This window comes from Hippoglossus hippoglossus, chromosome 24 (assembly GCF_009819705.1).
Source record: "Hippoglossus hippoglossus isolate fHipHip1 chromosome 24, fHipHip1.pri, whole genome shotgun sequence".
Taxonomy (NCBI): domain Eukaryota; kingdom Metazoa; phylum Chordata; class Actinopteri; order Pleuronectiformes; family Pleuronectidae; genus Hippoglossus; species Hippoglossus hippoglossus.
The window spans coordinates 7,077,964-7,090,312 of NC_047174.1; the positions used below are offsets into that span (position 1 = coordinate 7,077,964).

The 12,349-nt window shown below is 41.4% G+C and overlaps 1 protein-coding gene across 1 annotated transcript; it reads left to right on the plus strand.

The window, feature by feature from the left end:
* The first annotated feature begins 5,631 nt into the window (after positions 1-5,631).
* Positions 5,632-6,803, plus strand: LOC117758119 (E3 ubiquitin/ISG15 ligase TRIM25-like). The gene has a single exon (XM_034579503.1). It carries the CDS (start codon positions 5,763-5,765, stop codon positions 6,801-6,803), a length of 1,041 nt encoding a protein of 346 aa, XP_034435394.1. The 5' UTR covers positions 5,632-5,762.
* Positions 6,804-12,349: the final 5,546 nt, after the last annotated feature.

The following is a 12,349-nucleotide window of genomic DNA, read 5'->3' on the forward strand; positions in this document are numbered from 1 at the left end:
AAATATAATATTATAACAGTACAGTATGATTTATGCCAGCTATGCTCTGGCTTTAAATATCAACATATGGAATAAAATGTTTTTAAAATACCCTCGCAAAAAAAAGTGTTCAGGTAAAAGTGATGAATCTCCAAAGAACAACTGAATGTGAGCTGATTTCTGACAAGTTTTCTATGTGTAAATATGAGCATCCTGCAGCTAATAACACAAAGCAACACAAATAGCAACTTATTCCAGTCCAACGTACCGATGACTTTAACAGACGTGTCGAGATGTTTCAGCTTTGAACTCGACCTGTGGTATGCAGATCATAGTTACATGTTCATGAGATGAAACAAGACATAAATTCCATTAGCGGTTCCGTGCACGCCAGCACGCAGCTGCGTCTGTACATTTTCTCTCTTAACCTTTACCAATGCACGGTGGAAAGCTGGCGGTGTTAGCAGCAGCAGCAGCAGAGACGTGGAATGAAGAAAAATCTCTGTCAAACGTGTTGGCAGAAAAAACAGGCGCTTTGACCGATATGCATACAGGAGAAGTAAGAACATAAAGTGAGCTGAAGTTTACTGTGAGTACGTACATGTCAGGCCTTTGTCCTTAAACCAGAATCCTTTCCATTCTGTGGGACTATACTTTGGCAATGGGGTGCCATGTAAAGCACAGACTTTATTTAAAGATGGACGACGTGTCTCCACCTCCTGCAACTATCCTAACTATAACCGTTTAATGAGAGAGGTGCTAACAAACAGTAAAAACTACAGCTTCACTACTGTTGATACATGGAGCAGCCATCTTGTATTTCGAACTCGTGGGCGGTGAGGTTCCTCCGACCAGCCGAGTCGAAATTCCGACTTGAGGGGCCGTTCCAGTTGCAACTTCCAACTCGGGGATCGGTAATTCCGAGCTCATTTTGGGGAGCTGTCATTTCGTCCATTTTTACATACAGTCTTAATTTCAAAAATAATAAAACCTTTGAAGTCGAATTTGTAACATGTTTTGATGCCAGGACAACAAAGTAATTTGAAAAAAAGTCTCCTCGGATGCACGGTGATGCATCTTCAAGATCAAACAGCTGCTCCAGTTGACGTCCAATCACTTGGACAACTGAGAATCTTCATAGAAAACGATCAAGTCATTATCTGTAACCCTGATGCATAGTGGAATTCAATAATCATAGCAAAACGTTTAACTTTGAAAGAGGCTCTTAACTGACTTCATATGTCATGTATGATGAGATCATGCTGGACAGCAGAGATGGTTGTCTGTTTTTTTTGCAAGAATCCATCAGAATCCATTCATCATTCTGCTCTGTTATATTTCATTGTCAGTCCAAACACATCTCCACATGGAAAACTAGGAGCAGAGAGCAGCATGGAAAAAATGACTGGGTCACAACAGAAGGTATTTTGAAAAGAGAAGAGAAAAAAAACAAAAAAAGAGGTCAAACGCTACTTCAAATGTCACAGTGGTAGGTTTTTTCACCTCTTCTGCACAGATTTTGCAAAAACAAAGAGAAAAGATAAGAGACTTTGAATGATTATTTAACTCATATCCCTTCCTGGTCTTTATCCACCTGCTGTGGGCCCTCATGAGTGCTGTTTGAAATCAAGACAGAGAGTGTCCAGGATGATGAAGAAAGTCTAGACTGCAGCTCTGTTACTCAGGAATTGACTGTCGGTCAATTTAAAACCTGTGAACGTGGCATGAAGTGATGGTTACATACAGGGAACAAATGTGTGTGTGTATGAGGCCAGAGAGGATGTGGCAGGAGATGAGATCAGTGACGTGAAGGGGCAAAGGTCAAAATTAGAGTCACTTATATAAGAGATCAAAACCTAGATACAGAGAGGGTAATGCTCCGTATCTGTGTGGTGTGTGTGTGTGTGTGGGTGGGTGTGTATAATTCTTCCTGCCAGGGGATTTTCCATAGTCACTGCTGTGTTCAGAACCAGATGCAATATTGGCAGTCAAACCAGTAGTCGGGTAGAAAAATAGGCCCTCAAAGCATTCTTCCCGCTGTCCCAGCTAATTTCACACTCACCCTCTATCTTGCTGCCGTTCCCTCTTTTAATGCCACCTCATCAGCTCACTATTCTACTCCTTCTTCTCTCGCTCTTTTGCTTTTTCTTCTAACAATCCGGTTCAGGCCTTTTCTCTACAGGAGCAGCTCAGTTCAAACAAATCTCTGTATTCATGTCAGTATTTAAGAGACACATTTCACGCACATTATTCATGCTCTTTGATTGAACTAATAATCAATTCACACTCTCACCTTTCCTCCCTGCTGTCTGTTTCTATCACTACTCCTCCCCCACTCTCTCTCCCTCCCTCCCTCCCTCCCTCCCTCCGTCGCTCTGCTGCTCTCCGTCCATGTGAGGTGATTCAGCATCAGTGGAAGTTATGAAGGCAGCACGTGAGTGACCTCATCCTCACACATGAGTGTTTCACCAACCAGGGCACCATGAAGGGCCCCAGCACTCTGCAGGGGTTTTGATCAACACATGCATGCACACACACATATATGCAGACTGCACAGTGGAAAATGCATATAGCATATGTGCATGGATACATTGTCATACACAGACACACACGCACACACACATAAATAATTACTTTCATATTTGCTGTTGATTTTCAATGAGGCTTTCAATGAGGCTTTCAATGAGGCTTTGTATAAACAGTCAGAGTACTCATATAGTCAACATTACATCAGCTTTTTAATGCCTCATTAGTGTGTGTGTGTGTGTGTGTGTGTGTGTGTGTGTGTGTGTGTGTGTGTGTGTGTGTGTGTGTGTGTGTGTGTGTGTGTGTGTGTGTGTGTGTGTGTGTGTGTGTGTGTGTGTATCAAGAATGGTGCGACTGAAAAGCCAAAAGGGCAAATACCAGATGGGTTCACATCCCTTGAAATCGACTCTCGGCTGATCGCACCATTTCCTATCCATCTCTCCCCTATACTTTGATATATGGTAATGATTAAATAATTGAGCTGTTGGCAACATAATATATTCAGTTTCATATCAAAGTTATGAGACAAGAATTGACGTCATAATTATACGATAGGATGCAGGTTTTTTAATAAAGAAAATGCAATTTTATTGGTCAACTTTAATGCCACCAGGGGGCCATGAAACAATTGGATGTGCAAAACACAACATTGCCACATAAAGAGGGTCTCGTGGGTGTGTTCGCAAACAGTTAGCTTTTTACACATTCATCAGACATGGAGAATTTTTTCAGATTCTCTTTCCAAAGAGTTACAAATGTTTTTTGTTTATGTAAAAGTTATGAAGTCCACAATAAAGGGAACACTGAAGCTCCTGAAACACCCTATTGGTAGTGCGGCCAACACTTCTGCACCAATGAGACGTCACAATGACTGGGCTTCATCAGGAGGGGGGCCTTAAAGAGGCAGGATCTAGTGTTTCAGACAGAGGCCGAAAAGAGGGGCTGCAGCAATGGACAGTGAGAGAAAAGTGATGTGTTTTCTGGACATTAGAGCATTTAATTGTTTCAAGTAATAACCAAAATTAGAATTGTGAACCCGAATAAGAGCATTAAAGTCCCGTTTTTTGTAAAGTTGTATCTTTTGACCCCAGTGTGAAAGTTTGTTCAAAACCCTTTTGGCTCCATTTTGGTGTGCCATGATATTCATCCATTCATTTTAAGCCTCTAAACACTCTTTCTATCTGCTTTTTATTGCTGAAAATTGATTGGTTGATGAGAGCAATGAGAGTGCGCCAAACCAGTACAGTTGCGATCTGTAAAACTAAAACAATGAGCTGAAAGACACTAAGAATGCTTTGTTGAACTGAATCAAACTGAAGGGACAGTGACTTTGATCCCATGTTCATATACAAATACTGACTCACAATCACATTATCAGAGTTGCCTTGCCCACTTTTAATGCATGAATTCAAATAAACAGGCACAGCAGGCGTCTTGTCACAATGAAGTTGCACCAGCAACATTCATAAACATGCAGTGTTGTGCTCCTTTTTGTCCCTCTATGTGCCTCCGTTCATTGGCCGTCGTCTTGCCTCAGCCAGCCAGTTCCGACGGCTCCTGTTGTGATGTGACTTTTCCAATCCAGAGCTGTGGGACTCAGCCAATCACCAGACGGAGCGGAGGGCCTCACTCTTTCACAACATCTCCTGGTTCCACAATCAAGCATGTTTTTCAATGCAGAGTGATTAATAAGACATTAAGTTAAATATTGCCTTGGACGCCTCCTTGGGAAACTGCATTCTAAATTTTCCATTTATGACTTCCCTTTAGTACGAGATGGCTTTTCAAGATGTGATGTTTTTCTCATTTTAAATAAAAAATCCAGATTTAGTGGTGATGATGTTTGTTGCCAACAGAGGAAGAGAACCGCAAATATCTCCCATCCCCAGTTTCAGGTTTATACAACATTGGACAACTATGATGTCTGGGTCAAATATCACATCCTTTGACTGAGTGGATGAGCGTAGTCAGGTTTGTGTTTGTGCTTATGTATTATTTTCGTGTCTATTTTGTTTGTGTGTGTTCTCTTTGCAGGCGCTCGGCCAGTGTATGCCTGCACACAAGGAAGCACTTGTCCTTCTGTTTATTCCACATCTGTCATTGTCCCTCTGCGTATAAATAAATCACGTCCCTGAAGAGCTTTCCAACCCTGCTTTCTTTTCAATGAGTTACATAAAAAGACTCACATTTGCTATGACTTTACTCCTCTGTCTGAAATGATGATGGTGAGAAGCTGTTATTAATGTATCATTAGCCAATTAATGTTCGTGCCTTGTGAACTTCAAATATGTTTTAATATTAAGGTCACTTTAACCCAGTCCTTACAACAATACCTTTGCTATCTTTGATACATGTAAAACCTGCTGTATGTGTCTGTTATTGCAGCTCTGTAGCCCTTCTCAAGGTTCCATTATAAACATTTACCATCACTGACACAAAATATCATAACAATAGACAACGCTATGATTTAATGCTTTAATTTAGTTATTATGATCTGCATTTGCACAATTTACTAAACTTAAAAAAATTAAAGGCGATTATTTACACATTTTGAATGTCTGTCATCAAAGCAGCATTTTGTTTATTTTTCAAGTTGTACTTGCTTTACTGGTTAGCCAGGAAAGTATAAATAACAGTTTGCTTCAATATCAGTTCATTTCACTTTATTTTAACAGGATAAGCCAGCCTGTATCAATACTGCTGTCCATGGAGTCATTGTCAGTTAACTGAATTCATATAAATACTGAAGACACGAGAATAAAACTTGGTTAAAAAGTAGTAGGTCAGTAGCTGTTTGTTGTGTACAGATTCGTTTGTCATTTGTCTAGTATATGCACTGATGCTTTTACACCATATAGAAGTTCATAACACATAAAAACATATTTTGAAGTTGAAGGAGTAACAATAAGTCTATTTTAAATGTTCTTATGGATGTTAGTGTATTTAACTAAGAGTCCTTGGAGAATGCCTATGAGATCCTGTCATAAGGAAAACATTTGGGCCAAAGTCAACTTATGATAGTCAATTAAACTGTTAATGGTTTATATGCAGTCGCCTTTAAACAGTGTGGCAACAAAGGCAGCCGCCTTTAAACAGTGTGGCAACACTGGTGGGGAGAGGTAAGACCATACTGTTGCTCTTTTCAATAGTGTGTTAAAACGTGGTAAAAAGAGGAAGTGAACGAGAGAGGGAGGAGCAGAGATCTGTTTCTGTTCAGAGGAAGTGAACCTATTCTACAGTCACTGGCACCAGCTGAAATGGAGCAGCAAGAAAATGAACTGGACAGAAAATCATTCAACTGTTCGATCTGTCTGGATCTACTGAAGGATCCGGTGACTATTGGCTGTGGACACAGCTACTGTATGAGCTGTATTGAAACCAACTGGGACCATGTGGATGTAATAGGAATCTACAGCTGCCCTCAGTGTAGACAGACCTTCACAGAGAGGCCGGTCCTGGTGAAAAGCTTTGTGATAGCTGATCTACTGGAGGAGCTGAGAAACATTGAACTCCTAGCTGCTACTGCTGATCACTCCGTTGGACCTAAAGATGTGGCCTGTGATTTCTGCACTAAAAAAACCTGTAAAGCTCTCATGTCCTGTTTGGGTTGTTCGGCCTCTTATTGTGAAAAACACCTCCAAACTATTTTTCAATCACCTCAATTTAATATGATGGAGCCATCCGAGAAGCTCCAGGAGAACATCTGCTCTCGTCACAATGAGGTGAAGAATATTTTCTGCCACACTGATCAGCAGTGTATCTGTTATCTCTGCGCTGTGGATGTACATAAAGCTGCAGCTGAAAAGACTAAGAGGCAGCGAGAGCTCTGGCTCAGGAGAAAAAGAATCCAGCAGAGACTCCAGGACCTAGAGGAAGATGTGAAGATGCTTCCAGAGGATGAGGAGGTCGTCAATGCCAATGCTGATAAACTAGTGAAGTGGAGTAAGGAGATCTTCACTAACCTGGTCGAAAAGGTGGAGAAAAGAAGCTCTGAAGTGAAGCAGCAGATCAGATCCCAGAAGAAAACTGAAGTGAGGCGAGTCAGAATGTTTCAGGAGAGACTGAAGCAGGAGATCACTGAGCTGAAGAGGAAAGACCATGAACTGAAGCAGCTCTCAGACACAAAGGACCACATACAGTTTCTAGACAACTACCCCTCACTGTCACCACTCAGTGAACCTACACACTCCAGCATCACGATCCATCCCCTGAGGTACTTTAACGACGTGACAGCAGCTGTGTCACAGGTCAGATATCGTCTACAGGACGTTCTGAGTGAGACAGAGACAAATATTTGACAGATACAAGAATATCAGAAGAGCAGAGAGGTCAGATGAATGTGGATTTGGATACAATGATAAATCTTTATAAGTCGTTATATCATGTTGGAAACAGCTATAACTTTTTTTACAACAAGATCTTCAGTCCAGTGTCAGGTCCTTGGTCCTCCAGAGTAGGAGTGTACCTGGATCACAGTGCAGGTTTTCTGTCCTTCTACAGCGTCTCTGACACCATGACTCTCCTCCACAGAGTCCAGACCACATTCACTCAGCCTCTCTATGCTGGAGTTACAGTTTATTATGGATCCACAGCTGAGTTAGGTAAACTCAAATAGACTCGAGTCATTAAAAGCAGTGATTTCGATTCTGTGTTTAAATCTTGAACTTCTTTTGTCTCCATGTTTGTTGCTCAAAGTTCGTCGTGGTGACGTTTCTGCTCCGCACAGAGATCAGCTGTTAAATAAACACTGACCTTCCTTTATCACACATATTTAGTTCTCGCTTTGTAAAGACAAATCTATAATTACACTGACATGAATGTGTTTGAAATAACTAATGTTGCTGTTAGCTGTCAATGTAGAAATAAGGTTCTCTGATGTCTCTGTCTTTTCAGGGTAGATCACAAAAATACTCAGGTTCTAACAAAAGTCCAAATTTCTACAAGTGCACCTTGAAAATGACAAATTTTACCAGCCACATTTATCAGTCTGTAATTTCAGTTTTCTCCTTTCCACTCGACCGTGATGAAAGATAAAATACTTCTTATTCACCATTTGCAGAGTTTGATCTCACACAACAATCATGAAACTTCCTCAGTAGATACAGTGTGTTTGGATTAATTCAAAATGAAGTCAGTTTTCTCTGTGAAGTGAATGAGTCTGATGACAGCTCAGAGACACTGAGGACAGCAAAACTAACGGCCATAAATCCACATGGCCTCAATGAGTTGTTGTGCTGTCTGCCTGTTTCCTCAGCCAGTGGCAAAAGGGTGTAACATTTACAACCAGCAAGTCAGACAGGGCGGGAGTGAGCATAAAAGTGTCAGTGAAAGAAGGAGAGCAACGTGTTTAATTCACCAAGCCGAAGGCAAGTGTTGTGAGAAGCAACTCCTTGTTTGTCTTAACTTGCGAGAAGCAGCAGATGAGTTTTGACATGCGGGAAAACACAACGTGCCCTGAGTACGTCAGCTCACCCAACAAAATCTGAGTTGGACTTCTCTACCTGTGTGGCGCGCTGTAGCAGCTTCAAACAAATGCTGATAATTATTTGCAGCGATTGTTTCTGTCCATTTCAGGCCGAGGGGGATTGACTCTGAGGGATCAGCAGCAGCTGTGAAGCAGCGCTCACGAGCCCAGAGACATATGGGGATAAATTCCAACAGCGTAACGCAAATATTCCACTTTAATCTAACACATGGCAAACAGGAATAAGTCAACTTGTCAGATTTTCTCGGGTCTATAAATGAGCTGAGAGGGAGACAGACACAACAACCCAGAACTGTTTCCACACCACACTCTCCCAGGCATGTCTACTTTATGTTATACCTGCTAGCCATGCCATGCCGTGCTGTATTTTACTGTGTGTTTACAGCTTGACCGATTCTAGTGACTCACTCTGTCTTACTGTAAGCACAATATATATTGTAACATCACCAAATGTGATAAAAGTTTTATCACCAATTAAACAGTGAATAAGAGTCTTTGCCTTAGACATTAGTCAACTACATCAAAAAAAGACAACCTCCTCATTCATTTCAATGAGACCACTGTGTCGGTGCAGAGGGTTTTGGCGTACCACAGGCATGGCTTAAGTTTTTGATACTGCACAGTCTATTATTGTCTAGCAATAGAGTGCATTGGCGGTTACAGGCCTTTACAGTGAAGCATTCAGAAGACTAACCTGTTCTGTGATGTGTTAAAACCTCCCTCCTGGCCAAAAGCTGGGTTGGTCCTATTGTTGTTTGTGGGGATGTGGGATATTAGAGTAAACGCTGGCACCTCTACTGTCTCCAAATGGTGGAGAAAATGGTTGCCACACTGAAAACTTTCCACAAGAGCAAAATCCAATCTCAAAGCAGAACAGGCTGCTATAAACGGTCTTGGCATCTGATAAGACTTCAAACTAACTTTTGGATTTTACCTTCTCACTGGCACACACCGACACATCTTCTTGTGTTTTTGTTAATGCCTTATATTTGGTCAGCCTAAAAGTGCTGATGACAAGGCAGAGGAAGACGAGAGAACTCTTAATGGCTTCTTCTCTCCCTCAGCTGAATAGGAACCAGGGAAGCCAGACTTCACCTGGCTGTTTTGCACTGTGGATCTTGGACAGATGAGTATTTGGTTCAGCCCAGTGGAGACCATTAAGGTGAATGCTTTTGATGGATTTGGTCCAAAATTCTAACCTTTTATTCAGGGAATAGTTTGACATTTTGTGAAATATGCTTTTTGGTTTCCTTGCTAAGAGCGAGATGAGAAGATAAATACTAATCTCGTACCTGTGCGTTTAATACGGAGCTGGAGCTTAAATATAGCTTTGCTTAGCTTAGCTGATTAGTAATAATCTATACTCTTGGCAAGTCACTCTGTTAATGCTGAACATCTCCTCAGTGATGTGAACTATTGGTTCGAAGCAGAGACACATTGGGAATAACTTGTCTCCACAACACTATTTGAGCACAGTCAATATGGGATGTTGAAGTGAGTTGGAGCAAAGGAGTCATACAAGAGCAGTGTTAATATTAACGTACCCTCCCTGATAACGATGAAATCATGTCTCTGAACAATAGAAGCCACCGTGTTGGAAAGTTTACGTGGAGGGGAAAAAAATGACTTCCAAAACAACAAACTTGTCAAAGGTACCACTGCCAACGTTGTGTTTTGATTATCAAGAAAGGCTGCTCCTGGCCTTGGCTTCCACTGGCATTGACTTTTCCAATGACGTACTTGTATCTGCTGCAGAGGTCGAGGATAATAATGAAGTAATAGAAAATCTGAGCAACTTGGCATTGGACAAGATCAGTGGAGGTGATTTACTGAGGCTTAATCCAAAGGTTTGTTACTGTGCCAGAGGTCTGGAAAACAGTGTCGGATGAGCTCAGTACATAGATAGTTGGGTGTTTTCTCATGTTAGCTCACGAGCCATCACTCAGAAAATGATTCAAACGACATTCTTATGTTTGGTTTTTGGCATAAATTCTTGTTACGAACACATTCATGCTACCACATTAGAGACTGCTGTTTTAACTGCTGTTTAAAATGCACTAAAATCAATAAAGGGGGCAATTTCCTCTCCCATTTGCATTTCTATTTACCTTCTGCTTTCTTCTTGTTCTTATTCACTGTTTAATTTGCTTCTCATTGAGCTTTTAGTCTACATTTAACATTTCCATAACGATTTGGGCCTTGGGCAGGCAAAACGAGATAAAACTATCTAACAAGCCCTCCGATAGAGCGAGGATATGGGTGCAGATCGCTAACAAATCAGAATCAGAACTGACTTCCCAGCTTTGTCCGAATTTTCTTGTCAAGTTGCCACATTCCCAGCAATTATTTTGGTGAGAGCAATGCTACAGGAACTGGGAAATGTAGCCCTTTAAAACGTTGCCGTTATTGCTCTGTCTTTCTTGGTATTTAATTGGTGTCACTGGGATTATAATGATGAGTTTCAGATGTTACATTGTTTACACCGAGACAACAGCTGGAATCGTCAAGCAGTCGAGCATAAATTTAACTTCATGTTCCCTTTCTTAAATACTTGGAGCATTTAAACTTAATTTCCCTAACTACCAGTTCAAATTAATTACCTCCTTAGTCTTGAAAGCCAAAGAATGTTTCCTGTTTAGCAAAAGACCATCGTTGTTCTGTTGTTGTCACAGAACTGGGTTTTCAAAGCTGTCAAGATAAAGGAGCAGATGAAGCCTCTTCCTCTCTCCGCTCAGTCGGGAGATTCGGAGCCTCGTTCATCAATCGCAGCGTCTACAATTGACTCGATTGGAGCTGTAAAAACATCACAACACGGCCACACCCTCTCACTTCCTCATTATCAGATCTGTATGAGCCAACAGTGTGCGATAAGATGTCATAGTGGTTCGGTCAGCCAACAAACCAATGCCACGGAAGCAATTACCCATAATCCTAAATCGCATTTTTGTGGTATTTGGGCCAATGTAACAGAATATTATTTAGGAGTTGCTGGATTAGGGAAGAAGTCCTCGTATAATTCAGTCGTGACATGAAGGTTTTGCGTGTGTGCTATGTAGTGACGCATGTGTAGGTGTTTATGAACAGCATGCATCGGTACTGGAGACGTCAGATGCACCTCAGACCCCACACGCCGCCACAGGGGACGGTAGCAATCACCGTCAATGCTTTAAGTGAAAGAAAATACAGTGAGCTCACCAAGTCAACAATGTGTAACCGCTTGTGTTTGTTTCCATCACACAGAGTAATTTCAGACGTCCGTGTCATTAAATGAGTTCAGCCGGTGACAGAATTGGGATCAGAGCAGCACTTTCCTCCAGCCTGACCTGAAAACCTGGAAATTTGTTTGCCTTCAAAACATAATAGAACTGGTATTTACTTTTTTACACCTGAGTCAAAAAAAAAGTTTGGCAATATTCCCTGAGCAGCAGGAGCTTGAGTTTAAAGAATTCATGACATCAATACGTCTCTAATTTCTAAAGCTCCCTGTCCCCGTATTGTGTCTGACTTTTCCCCCCCCCTGCTTCTCTAATAATACTGGAGGTTCATATTTCACATTTCAAACGTCTTACGTCCTCCGTTGTAACCCCAGCACTTAAATGGAGAAAACAAAAGTCTCGGCACAATAAAGGAGATGATTTTTGACTCCTTCACAGTGACCTCTCACCTCCCCGCTGGACTCTATTGGTTTATGCGTGACCCATTCGTGTGCCAGAAGAACTATATAATTGCAAACCTCAGCGGGCTGGGGCTTTTATAGTGAGCTCAGACTTGTTAACAACAACAAAACAAAAAAAAAGAGCCCCTGTGCTCTCGTCCAGATGCCATTAAAAGAACAGTGAGCTGAGAGCAAAACAGCAAAGTCTCAATCACTGCAGCCTGCCTGTTATGTCATCTTGGAGTTCAGTAAATATTATGTCTCTGGGCAATTGAGAATGCCCAGATCTGGGGTTTGTTTTTCTTCTTCATGGCTTTTTTTTTGTTTGTGAAAAACTTGTTCAGGGGGACAGGCCATTTTCTCCATCTCTGCTGTTTACGACTCCTGTTTGTGAAGTCTGAAGTCATTCAAACTAATTCTAGGATATATCAAACTCCGACATTCACCCCCTCTCCTGCCAATAAGACTTCTCCTCAAATACAAGTAACGTTTCTTATACACCTCTACAGACCTGAAACCTTAGAACCGAATAATCCGAGGACCTTATAACTTCCTGCTCCATCATCAAACAGCGAGGGTGACAGATTCAGTGTTAAAATCAAGCAAACAGCTGAAGTTTGTTTTTCGCCAAAGAAATATTTCTGAAAGAAATTGAACTGGTCCTTGTTTCTTCCAGATAGTTAAAGGAAAATATACAACAGTGA